General features: G+C 42.8%; 1 protein-coding gene across 1 annotated transcript in view; it reads left to right on the plus strand.

Moving 5' to 3' along the window:
* pkd1b (polycystic kidney disease 1b) overlaps nt 1–13,567 on the plus strand; it is a 45,608-nt gene that overhangs the window by 19,434 nt on the left and 12,607 nt on the right. Inside the window, exons 22-33 of the mRNA XM_028568596.1 lie at nt 634–801; nt 1,445–1,585; nt 1,680–1,890; nt 2,857–2,980; nt 4,172–4,315; nt 5,039–5,474; nt 6,726–6,840; nt 6,926–7,140; nt 8,794–8,996; nt 9,469–9,666; nt 10,526–10,680; nt 13,147–13,347. Coding sequence (XP_028424397.1) covers nt 634–801; nt 1,445–1,585; nt 1,680–1,890; nt 2,857–2,980; nt 4,172–4,315; nt 5,039–5,474; nt 6,726–6,840; nt 6,926–7,140; nt 8,794–8,996; nt 9,469–9,666; nt 10,526–10,680; nt 13,147–13,347 — 2,311 coding nt within the window. The remainder of the gene's footprint in view (nt 1–633; nt 802–1,444; nt 1,586–1,679; nt 1,891–2,856; nt 2,981–4,171; nt 4,316–5,038; nt 5,475–6,725; nt 6,841–6,925; nt 7,141–8,793; nt 8,997–9,468; nt 9,667–10,525; nt 10,681–13,146; nt 13,348–13,567) is intronic.

The raw sequence follows: 13,567 nt of genomic DNA on the forward strand, positions 1-13,567 counted from the left end.
TTGCGATACATGAACGGATATTAAAGTGTGCTCAGTTCTGCTGCTTTCAGTATTCTGATAAATAGAACAAATTGCTTGTTCAATTTAAAACAAATGGAGGGAAATACTTTCTAACATTCCTTTATTGAACAAATTGAACATTGAAATGTACGGAAGAAGATTAGTGCCACGTGAAAATTGTATTTGAGTTCTGAGATTAAAGTCAGAGAACTCAAATAATTTTTTTCACGTGTGGCCTTAATCCTCTTCCGTACAATTGAATATAAACCGCTAAGAAAATAATGAGTTACATTTCAAAGTGCAGTTTTCTACTGATATTTTCTTTAAACTATCACAAAAAATGTATTTTCGCAATGTGCTTCGCAGCCTTTGACGATGTGCAAAAAAGCTTAAAAGTGCAATGTGATATACAAAGTATAGACAGGTGGTGCATAGGCAGGACAAGACATATATGTTATAATAAATATGGCTATGTAATATGAACAATTTATGAACAACATGTACAGATATGTGCAATGTAGTACCAGTGACATTATTGCGCCAGTTGATATCGCGATGACGATAAAAAACACGATATATTGTGCAGCCCTACCCCTAACTATATGTGATTGAAATGATTAATGCACCCACCAGGCACCACAGCACACGTTGGCATCAGCCTGTACGGTGTGAACAAGAGCGGCTCTCGCCATCTGCAGAGGGGGGGAGCTTTTCAGCGCGGCAGCCTGGACCAATTTCACCTGGAGACAGATGACAACCTGGGAGAAGTTTGGAAAATTCGCATCTGGCATGATAACACAGGTTCAGTTTCATTCAATTTCATAGGTAGTGTCAAATCATAACAGAAGTTATCTGAGGACATTTTACCGGTAGAGCAGGTCTAGACCACACTCTATAATTTACAAAGACCCAACAATTGCCGCAAAGAGCAACATTTTGGTGCATTTTTAAAGAGGAAACTGTTATACATATAATCTAATATGGGATCTAAATCATTTTAGATCAAGTCATTTAGGATATTTTGGGAGTTGCGTTTCGAATGTGGCCTATTTCCAAAACATCTTTGGTTCATTTAAAAAAACTTTGAAAAAAGACTTGTAGAACACCAAATAATTTGTTGAAAAATCAGATATTTAGTCTTTTGGATGTTGTGCGTGCGCCCTTGCTGGTGTGTGTGTGTCTGTCTGTCTGTGTGTATGGGTCTGTGCTGTCTGTCCCCGTCTGGCTTGGACCTGATCTGGGTTGGGTGGGAGATTTGGGGGGAAATGACATGCGGTTTCTCCTGTGCTTTGATTAACCACTTCATGTATGATGTATGCCATTTGTTCTGAAAATTAAATGAAAAATAGTTGAAAAACTCTGATATTTTGAATGAAAAAAAAAACTGACTGAGACTGTAAGTAATCTAGATGACTACATGTGAATCCCATCTATGTACCTGTAGGTCTGGACCCGTCCTGGTACGTTGAGCAAGTGGTGGTTTGGGACCCTCAGACAGACAACATGTTCTTCTTCCTGCTGGAGGACTGGCTCTCCGTTGAGAATCCGAAGAACGGCTCTGTGGAGAAGGAAGTTCTAGCCTCATGTATGAGCCTACACACTTACTTTCAACTGAATAATATGTACTTCATGTATCCACTTTGATAACAAAGTCCGGGGGCTGCGTTGTTTCCCCCCAGGTCCCGAGGAGCTTTCTCAGTTCGGACGAGTCTTCGCCTCCCAGCTGATGTTTGGGATGGTTGAGGACCACCTGTGGCTGTCGCTATGGGAACGCCCGGCCCACAGCCGCTTTACCAGGGGTCAGAGGGTGACATGCAGTGCTCTCATGCTGCACCTCTACCTGGCACTGGGGGCTCTGTGGTACGGGGCTGTTGGCATCGAGGGCCACAGGTAGGGTGGCTTATAGTAGGGCTTGGCAATATATCGATATTATATCGATATTGATCTATGAGGCTAGATATCGTCTTCAATTTTGGATATCGTAATATGACGCAAGTGTTGTCCTTTCCTGGTTTTAAAGGCTGCATTACAGTAGGGTCAGTGTAACGCTTATCAGTTCAATTTTCTAAGCTAAAACGGACATTTGGAAAAACTGAAAAATGGGTTCAAATATCCAATTTTTTATTTTTTTCCACCTTGACAAATTAAAAAATTTGATCTTTAACCTGTCCAATTTTCTGTTTTTATTCGGAAGATCTGAAATTTAGAAAATTAGAAAATTGCGTCTGGACTCCAATTATTCAATACAGCAATGGTATTCTCTCCCTCATTCCGCCTACCCCCCCCCCCTATCTAGCCAATAGGACACAGTAGCATACAGTATAGTACATTTTCAGAAATGACCAGACTGTTCTAGCTGCCCATTATTTGCCTTTACCCACTTAGTTATTATCCACGGTACTGATAATTACTTGTCCAAAATCTCATTGTGTAAATATTTAGTGAAAGCACCAACAGTCAACCCTATAATATCCCAACAATACCGATATCAATGTATTTGGTCCAAAATATCGTGCTATTTGATAACTAACTAGCTAACTGCGTGGCTTTAGTGGAAAGGAGGGAGGGACTGAGAAGTTGTCGATGTTACATTTTTCACAATCCTACAGGACATTTAAGATGAAGTCCTTCTTATTACTCTTTTATAGTTGTGTAATATTATAATTTAAGGTAATATAACATTGATTGTCAGAAATAAATACAATGTAATGTGTTATTAGTATTTTTTGGCTTATTCAAAGGTACATTGTGTAATTCTATGTGTCATTGCATGGCATTACATTGTTCCAGATATAAACCTAAGTCTGCCACTAGATTCTGACAGGATGGAACTGATTTGTGTCCCTTTGCCACAAGTGGACCGCTGTCAGCCCAGCTGCTTGTTAACTGGGAGGCAGTTGCCGTGGGGATGACTGTTGCGGTACTGGTGTTTCCTCTCCAGTGTTTCCTCTGTTTCCTGTTTAGGAAAGCTCACAGTCAGGTAACTTAAAACAGCTACTTTATTTCCATGATACATTTAACTGCTGAAAGATACCCTGTTTCCAACCAAGGTTATAATAGTTTATTCATAATGGTTATAGTATATTTCATATCAGTTTAGTTTTAATTAGTTTTCAGAGTGCATTTGTTAGTTTAATTTTTTTTTAGAACGGTTTAGTTTTTAGAAGAAGAAGAATACCTTTATTGCACATCATATTTATTTGCACACACATTAAACTCAGGCCTGAATTACACACATGCTCAGGACCTATACATGCTATACACACTAATGGAGAGATGTCAGAGGGAGGGGGGCTGCTCTTTGGAGGAGCGCCCCGAGCAGCCGGGGGCTTAGGTGCCTTGCTCAAGGTCACCTTGGTAGTACCCAGGAAGGTGAACTGGCACCTCTCCAACTACCAATCCACGCTCCGAATTTTGGTCCGTACAGGGACTTGAACCGGTGACCCTCTGGTTCCCAACCCAACTCCCTCAGACCGAGCTCCTACCACCCCCAATTTATAGATTTAGTTTTAGTTTATTTTGTTAGCACCAGGTATAATGTACGGAAGTATGTACCTACATATACATATATCAATTTTTTTGTTTGGAGAATGGCCATAATGTTTAGTGTTTAATCTTTGCGATACTTTGGTGTCCGATGTGAGGCAATGACGGCACAGCGCCATCTCATGTCAAGTCAATTTCTGTGGATTAATGTCACGAGAGTTGGGAACGTTTATTAGTTGTTTTTAACCAGGCTGTATAGTTCAGTTTAGTTTCTGTCTTTCTTAAAGTTAACTTTTTATTTTTTTACTGCTTATTTTCATTTAGTTTACTATAATAACCCTGTTTTCAACTCTAACCCTTAGTTTGACTAAGGATGGATGAGCTTTGTTCCTATCCACTCTTAACACACACACACACACACACACACACACACACACAGATATATATATATATATATATATATATATATATATATATATATATATATATATATATATTTTTTTTTTTTTTATTTGTCAATGGGTTTTAAATAAACCCCCAAACGTTGCGCTGTTCAGGGAAAACCATATATGTCCTTGTTTTCCGTTTTAGCATTTTAAACAGTGACATTGCAGTTACGTGTGTGTGTGTGTGTGTGTGTGTGTGTGTGTGTGTGTGTGTGGGTATGGGTGTGGGTGTAACCCAGGTAACCGTGGACACGTCAGTTCCTCCTTCTCCTGTTTGTCACTCTGTGGAGATGGACGTTTACCTCGGCCAATCGGAGCTCTCCGGCCCTTCCTTCCTGTCTCTGCCAGACTCCTCCGGCCTAGTCCAGGACAGTCCTTCATCTGTGAGCATACACACACACACACACACACACACACAAACACACACACACACAGAAAAATAAAAATATTCTTCAGAGATGTTGACTTGAGAGTTGGTGACTTGGACTTCAGTCGACACGAGTCGCCGTTTTGATGACTTGTGACTTGACAAAAAAGAAATGACTAGAGAATCTCCTTAACTTAAGGCATGACAACTCAAATGACTTGCGTGTATTTGTACGTTTGAATGTTAGCTGTTAAATATAAAATAATATTTAATGTTGTCACGTTTCTGTCTGACTATCAAGTATGCTATGCAGCAGCAGCAGCACAAACTGTATCATGACTGGATGACTCAAAAAGCTCTCAAGTATGTGATTGTTATGATTGGATGAGACACTTATCAGTCAAACTCATTGCTATGGCAACACTTAACATCCAAGACCCCTAATGAAGCCTCATTAGTCGGACCAGACCACCACAATGGCTGCATATGTGCCACAAGTAATCACTTTTGGTTTAAAAAATGTCACTAATTAAACATTTTAAGAGTACCTTATCTTGGGTGTAAAAAAGTGACTTGTTTTGGGACTTAACTTGCCTTAACTGAGGACTCAATTTGACTTGACTTGACTTAACCTGTGACCTGACTTGACCAAATGACTTGAGACTTACTTGGGACTTGAGCAAAGATGGACTTGGTCACAACACTGCTATTCTCCTCCTGCTTCTTCCTCTTTCTGTAGTTACTGGAGAGCAAGGGCTTGGACTCTAGCATTCTGGACTTTTGGGCTGCGTCTGGCTTGGTGCCCCGGACAGGTAGCGCATGTCAAGAGGAAGGAATAGTGACATGGCCGTCCTGCGACAGCCTCCTCAATCTACCAGTAGGCCCATGCCTCACAACGACGAGCCCGGCCCTCAGCCTCTGCAAGGCTCCACCTGCTCTGGGCCCTGTGCGCCAGCTAAGGAGAAAAAAGGCCCTGATGCAGCTCCGCCTGGCCTCGCCCTCCTCCACTGGCTCACCTACTGCTCTTCCCTCTCCCCTTTACACATATCCGCTTTCAAAAGAAACTTCCAGTTGTCACCGATCCCCTTCTGCGCTGGACCGAAAGGTCTCCACCATGAACGCTACCCTAGAGCAAGCTCGTAACCGCAATCTGGCAACACTTTTGACTCTGTCTGGTGAGAAACTGTTGAAATCAGGGACGGGGGGGGGATGGGGTCGTTGGCTTCTGGGGGCTCTAGCCCCAAATGTTTTCTCAAAAGCCCTGAATATTTGAAGGTTTTTAAAATACCTTTAACTTGTGTCATTTCCCCTCAGCCTCTCTGACTGGGCAAATTACTATAGCAAAAGTTCTATAAATGTGGAAGTTTCGCCATCTGTAGGTCCGCCCTAGTCTATGTTCACGACGTTCCACTTCCGGGATTGCTCCGGTGCCAGCGGAAATTCCGCCGGACGTCCCTCATTTAGGCCGGAAGTTTGTCACCTTCGGCTTTGTTTGTGTTGGCATTTTAAACTCTGGTCGCTTCATGAGGACTATGGTTAACTGCACCTCAGATCTCTGCAGGGTAAATCCAGACAGCTAGCTAGACTATCTGTCCAATCTCAGTTTTCTGTTGCACGACTAAAACAACCTTTGAACGTACACATTTTCCACCAAAACAAGTTCCTTACAGAGGCTATTCTGCAGAGGTGCCGTTGCTCTGTCCGGTGCTTAGCACCGCTCCAAGACGACTGTGATTGGTTTAAAGAAATGCCAATAAACCAGAGAACGTTTTTCTCCCATCCTGGAATGCTGTGTGGACTAGCCAGACCCTCCTCCGCAGCGCTGTGGAGGAAGGTCTGGCAATGCGAGACTTGGTCCGCCCCAACATGGTCACAGTGTCATGGAGGGAAGTTATATGCTACTACTATGACTAGTACAATGCTATTCCCATTTAGTTCCATTCTATTATCTCAGTTGGTTTGAAAAATAGTACATATAGTTGCTGTAGAGGGGAATAAATCTCCCTAGGCGTGCTTCCCACTGGACCCCCCTAGGTTCGGGCTAAGCCCCGAATTTTCAATGTCTGGCTCCACCCCTGGCTGAAATAACCTCAGTCATCTCCATGTGGAAAGTCTCTTGTCCCCCAGCCATCAGTTTCTATGTTCCCATGTTAAAGTGAGTTCTGTTTCTTAAAAGTGAAAAACATGTTTGCAACTTGTTCTCTGAAGGTTGAAAGCTGTTCGATGTCAGGATACATCAACTCAAGCAGTGCAGGCAGGCTTAGGAAAAGTACACTGCCTAAAAAGGAAATTCTACCTCATCGTTGCAAAAGTACCACACTGATTGAAACTAAAACATTTTAAGAATAGGACGGGTCCTTTAAAATGATGTGGCTAGATACAGTGTGTGAACTCGTCTGGTTGTGTGTTTTTGTGCTTGATGCCAGAGGAGGATCTGCTGATGTCTATCGCAGCAGCAACCGACGACACAGCAGAAATAACTAACAGCAACTCAGACAGCGGCCGGGATTCCCCTAGAACCACCTCCTCACTCTCAACCACGTAAGGATCCGTGAATCATGAAAATGCCATGTCACGCACTTCTGTTTTGCTTATAATGATCTATGTTGCTGTCCTTTTTTTTTAGCCGGAGCACCTCCTGCAGCAGCTGGTCGGAGCGGAGTGAGGAGAAGTCCCTGTATGGGGCAGAGATCTACAAGCCGGACCCACAGTCCTGTCCGTCCCTGTATGTGGCAGGACTCTACAAATGTCCCTCTGTGCTCTCTGTAGACTCGGTGGCGAGCACCTTCCTGCCGAGCCCTTCTCCTGACTCCACACGCTCCTCCTCCACCACACGCATAGGTACTAGACCCACAGCCCTGTTGGGTGAATTATACACAATCCTTCCATGTTTTCCCTGGCAACTGCATAATAAGTATAGGAATCATTGGAGACTATGGGATAAGAACACCCAGTAAACATCCAATCGGTCTCTTTTTATCCACGTCTGGTGTGTATAGCAACAAGTGCTCCAAACTATACAAAGACCTAGGTCATTTATTCCTCTATTACGACCCATAGGAGGGTTTCATAAATAAGTGCCTCCTAGCGGTGGCAGAAAATATAACCCACAGGAGATAATTCCAGTTCTTCTATTTAAAGGTGCTGTAGGTGTGATTGTGTAGATCCAGGACTTAGCCAAAACATTTTAACATCGACAACTTCTCAGTCCCTCCACCCTTTCCGCTAAAGCCCAAAACGGTCTCCTAAGTCCCTCCCCCCACAAGGGAGAATGAATGTGTGTGCACGAGCAGTGATTGACACGCAGCTAGACACCCCCACTGGCCCTGATTGGTGCATCTGTACAGGGAGCTGTGGATTTTTGCAAATCGCACTACAGGCTGTAGGTGGTGCCAGAGGAGCCAGATCTTTTCTTCATGTAGTTCTTCTGGAACATAGGGTCAGTTTCAACAAATATGAGAGAAAGTTAGTTTTATAAGTCTTTCCTACTGCATCTTTAAACCATGGGCTGTATTATAATAACTGGATACAGCGTTCGAGGTGGAGCCCCGTTTATTCATATGTCAGTTGCTCAGTGGCACATGAAGGGCCCATAGAGCAGGCGCACTAGGGACCTCTGCCCGCTGAGCCAGCTACTTCCAGTTTAGAGCTCCACTGACTCAAATGGGGATTAAATGATTTCATTGTGCAGCTCTACTAGACTTTCCAAATGTTATCGGACCAAATAAATTAAATTCTGATAGTGAAACGAGTCATTTTGCCCATGTTGTGACGCTCAAAAAAATTCATCCGCTGATTTACAGACGTCTTTTTTTCCCCATGTTAGTCTATGAGAAAAAGTATTTTTGGGCCAGAAGGCATCATGTGATGGCGCGGTTTTAAACACGTTAACGTTGTAAAACACTCGCAGTTTGGTGACGTTTAGGCACCAAAACTCCTTCATTAAACTTCATTAAGTTTAGAAATTGATCGTCATTTGGGTTAATATCATGTTACCTTACTTAACTTCCAGTTACGCACGTGACACAAACTCTGACGTAGTCCCGTTGCTAAAACCAAAAAAAACTCGCCATTTAATTTTATTTCGAAACAGGACATAAACCAACTGTCTCTTTGGTCAAAGTCCTGTGTTTGTTTGACCCATCCACCTCCTCTGCCTACCACCTTGCGTGGTAAAGTCGGCCCGTTTCTTATACTTCGTCACCTAACTTCCAGCCTTGCTCCTGTAATAATTACAGGATGCCACTAGAGGGCGTCACCACTATAAACGTTAAAGGTGCTCTAAGCGATGTCACACGTTTTTTTAGGCTACAAATTTTGTCGTCACATACAGCAAACATCTCACTATCTACTAGCTGCCTGTCCCCTGAACAACAAAAACGCAGTCTCTGTAGACAGCCCAGGCTCCAAAACAAACTGACCACCACTGGCATCACTGGATGGACAGTGATGAATAATGTCTGAGATATCTGATGTTTAATCCCCCCTTCCCAGGCGTTGCTCGGGGTCAACCCAGCCGGCTGCTCCCTCCCTGGGCGCTGTGTGTGATTTACCCCCTGGTGGCGGTGCTGCTGGGAGCATGTCTGGCCGTGGCCGGACTCTACGGCAGCTCCCTGTCCAGAACGGTAGTCCTCATGTGGCTGGCATCGGCTCTCTCTGCCTTCCTCGCCTCTGCTCTGCTGCTGGAGCCTCTCAAGGTGAGTTCAAACATCTAATTAACTCTCTCAGACCTTTGGCGGATAATTCCTCTCATTTGCGTTAGGGCTGCACGATATGAGGATAATATCTAATTGCGATTATTTTGACCGATGTTGCAATTGCGATATATAATATGTGATATTGGAGGGGATGATCACTTTTGTATCATTATTCTCATTTTCATTACAAAATATTAAAATAAAAAATGAAAGTGATTATAATGGGATTTTTGGGAGGATCTGTACCAAACAAAAGAAGTTTTCTTTAATCTGTTGGATACGATTTGTAGGCCGGGGCATCTCTGCAGCGCCACACAACTTAATTCAGAGTGGTTTTACACATATTTTGCCTTCAACAAATATTGCGCCAACCCTGCGATTTGGATATTGCACTAGTCCATATTGCGATTTTGATTAAATGTTGCGATCAATTGTGCAGCCCTAATATGCATCTTCGTCTTCCTTTGCTCAGGTGTGCGTGCAGGCCTTGGTCTCCACAGCCCTGTGGAGGCCCGTGGATCCAGAGGTGGAGGAACAGCTGGCTCAGGAGACCACGGTGGTGAGGGCGTTCGGAGAGCATGGCGAGAAAGTGCGGCCCCCGTGCGGCTACGGGCTGCTGCAGGCTAAAGAGGAGGCCCGGAAAGTCCGAGCTCTACGCTCACTAATGAGAGTGAGAATCAAGCCAAACTAAATTGAGTGACAATTAGTGTCATTAGGGATGTAATGATGCATCGTGGATCGGTTAATAATCAATATGAATGTGTAAAGATTACAACCGGTTGGGATAAAAAAATGTTATCGCAATGCAATTTCAAAAGGTTCCAGGGCGTGATCTACATTGTTTTATGATTACCATTTTTATTATTTTTAAAACAGGAAAAACTAGCTAGCTATCAGCCAGGTCATTATTCTCAACTTACTTCTTACAGCGTGTGTGTTAGAGCCATCCTGTGGTGTTCAGAGGACAAGGCACTGAAGCAGCACACTGTTAAAAATAACAGATTCACATTTTCTTTTTGTTTTAATGTAGCGCATTCATTTAGAACAGTAAACAGTCAGTTTCACCAGAACTCCTTTTGTAGGTGTCCTACATCACTTTGTTATGGACACCCTGCAGCCAATCAGAATCGAGTATTCACCCAGACCATGGTATAATAACCTAATAGACAACAAATTGTGAACCAAATAAACATATTATGTATGTGTGTTACCACCATACTTTTGATTTCACTTCTTTGACTTCAGACATCACTAGGTCTTCTTAGTTTATTTATTTGAAGAGATACAATACAATACAAATACAGATACAAATACAAATTCATCTCTTTTGATAAGATGATCTGTTATTTTGCACAGTTTATATGAATAAAAGGACAACTTTCAGTCATTTGTCTGCACACAAAAAAACGTGAGAAAATCGTACCGTGAAAATGAAAATCGTGAATCGAATCGTGGGTTGACTGTATCGTTGCATCCCTATGTGTCATGAAGCATCTTTTTGTTAATGATCTTCTGCATCGTTCCTGCAGCACTGTGTGTGCCAGCTGTTGTTGCTGCTGCTGGTGCTGATGGTGAACTACCAGGACAGCGTGGAGCAGAGGCAGGGCCAGCTGCTGCACTCGGCTGTCAGGCGGCGTCTTCACACAGCACCCTTGGGTGTCCCGAACCTCACCTCACTCAGACAGTAAGGAGAACACTCAGCTTCCTGCTGTCAAAACACTACACCATAACCAATGCAGCCGCACACTGTATGATCCGGGGAGAAAACCTGGTGCGTAGGAGTCAGGTCAGGGGGGCACACGACTGAGCTGCAGGGGCGATTCCAAAGACTTAGCTGTCCAACATCTATGACACAGGTAGTTGTGCACATCCTGGTACTGTATTACAAACATTTTTAGGCATTAAAAACACATTTCTTGTTCACCCTTTGTATCTTGTTTTTTTAAAATGCTACACCACTTTCATCAAGCCAGATGTGACATTAGTTTTGGCACATAACTGAATCCTAAAAAATAAAACCCCTCAGATATGGGATCTTTGGCATAGAAGAGCAATATTCCTAGTATACCACAAAACTTACTGACATTCTTATAGTCCTATTTTCAGAAGGGTGGGAGTGAGTGATGGAATGCAAAATCCTACATGTTATACTAACACATATAATGTAATAGCCATGATCCTTAGCTGCTAATCTATTGTATACTGTACTACTGTACAAATGTATGTATACTGTAAAGCAACAAGGTCTTTGGTGTCACTAATAGCCGGGACACACTTAGCCGATTATCGGCCGTTGGACAGTCTGGCGAGGTCAGTGACGCGAATCTGTTCGGTGTGTCCCGTGCCGTCGTCAGTCTGAGGGGCTGTCGGCGTTTATTTTGGCCGACCTGACATGTTCAGTCGCCGGCAGGGCAGTCGGGACTCACCCGGAAATGGGGAGCGGAATGAGGGTGACTAGAGTCTCTCAAAATCTGACGAAAATCTTTTAAACTGACCTTTGTTGAGCTGAAATGAAGACAGATTCAGCAACTGCACGGCCTATTTCTCGCTTAAAATGTTTTCAGAAACATGTTTCAGTGAACTATCTTAGTACAATATGAGATCGTATTCTGAACGGCCGCCATGACAGTCTGGCTTTGAATTTCCGGAGAAAACAAACCCATGTGACGCGCTCGTCCAATCAGCTGCCGTTTTTTTATTTCCTCGGCAACAATACAGATTAGTGCCGCCTGCTGTTATAGAGACGTATTACGTCTCGTCTCGTCTTTTTGGTGGGATCTGTGGCACTTTTTGGACCAACAGGGGGAGACTGATCGTTTCGACTGGCTTTTCTGCCGAGGGTCGGCCGTCTGGTTGGTGTGTAGACAACTTAAGAATGATTTTGTGCTGATATTAAAAAAGCGTGTTCTGCTTGGTGGTTTAGATCATGGTAGATCAAGAAGCATGGGGAATGGTAATTGTTTTTAACATTTTGGTTCCCACACAGTACTATCCATCCCAGTATACAGTACAGGCCAAAAGTTTGGACACCTTCTCATTCAATGTGTTTCTTTATTTTCATGACTATTTGCATCGTAGATTCTCACTGAAGGCATCACAACTATGAATGAACACATATGGAATTATGTACTTCACAAAAAAGTGTGAAATAACTGAAAACATGTCTTATATTTTAGATTCTTCAAAGTAGCCACCCTTTGCTTTTTTGATAACTCTGCAAACCCTTGGTGTTCTCTCAATGAGCTTCATGAGGTAGTCACCTGAAATGGTTTTCACTTCACAGGTGTGCCTTGTCAGGGTTAATTAGTGGAATTTGTTACCTCACTAATAAAAAAGCAAAGGGTGGCTACTTTGAAGAATCTAAAATATAAGACATGTTTTCAGTTATTTCGCACTTTTTTGTTAAGTACATAATTCCACATGTGTTCATTCATAGTTTTGATGCCTTCAGTGAGAGTCTACAATGTAAATAGTCATGAAAATAAAAGGAAACGCATTGAATGAGAAGGTGTGTCCAAACTTTTGGCCTGTATTGTAGATAATCATAGGACAATCTGAAGAGTCTCAAGTTACTTTGTATTTAATTTTTTTTTTTATGTGCATGGTGGCATCACGTTCATCATGCAGCCAACTTATTCTCAACTGTCGTGAACATGTCATAAACATTATAAACAAGTCATAAATGTTTATGACATAACGCTTCTTTTAGTAAGTGTCATTCAGTTTTTGTCATGACAAGTTGTGGTTAGGGTTAGGGTTCATGTGTCATGACAGTGTTCTGACAGTGTCATGTGTTCATGACAGTGTCATGTCACTCTTATGTAGATACCTTCAAGTAAAGTGTTACCGAATATTCATATCCAGATAATAACACGAACAAAGACTAAATGGTGTCCTTTCACGATTATAATGTCTGCGCATGTCTTAGTACAGCTTTAATTCTGCCACGGTGACACATTTGACTAATCACCTAGAGGACTTTTTAAAGTTTCTTTTTTCAAAAAGTATATGTAATCTAATTATCCGAAAGTTAAAAGCTTGAAAATTGACTGTCCTGATGATGCGGATCGTTCATCTGTATATATATCTGCATTTTTACTTGCATACACACACACAATCCCAAGTTGATGTCGCCCATCTCTTCATCCAGCTGGTCGGATGCAGAGCAGTGGATCAGTAACACCTTGGTGCTCCACCTACACCAGAACCCCGCGCTGCGCCTGGTTGGGCTGCCACGGCTGCAGTACTCCCATCCCCTCCGTCCTCTCGCACGCGTCTCTCTGGGAAACAGCAGTGTGACAATACGGCAGCTTCTCGCCGACTTGCACATGGCAGACTGGAGCGAGAACCAGTAAGTGGATTAGTTACGGCGAGGTGACTGCATCTCCCAGACTATGCTGAGTGGGTATTTATTAATGCCTTCGTTCTTAAAGTTGTTGTCTGAGAACAAGACGAGATTGAATTACTCTTTTGAAAATAATGAGGCGTGCCATCCCATTCAAACTTGCTAAGAACAAAGCAATGCAACTTATCTTAGGAACCAAATGGACCATTAACACAATACGTAATCT

Source organism: Perca flavescens, chromosome 21 (assembly GCF_004354835.1).
Source record: "Perca flavescens isolate YP-PL-M2 chromosome 21, PFLA_1.0, whole genome shotgun sequence".
Lineage (NCBI taxonomy): Eukaryota > Metazoa > Chordata > Actinopteri > Perciformes > Percidae > Perca > Perca flavescens.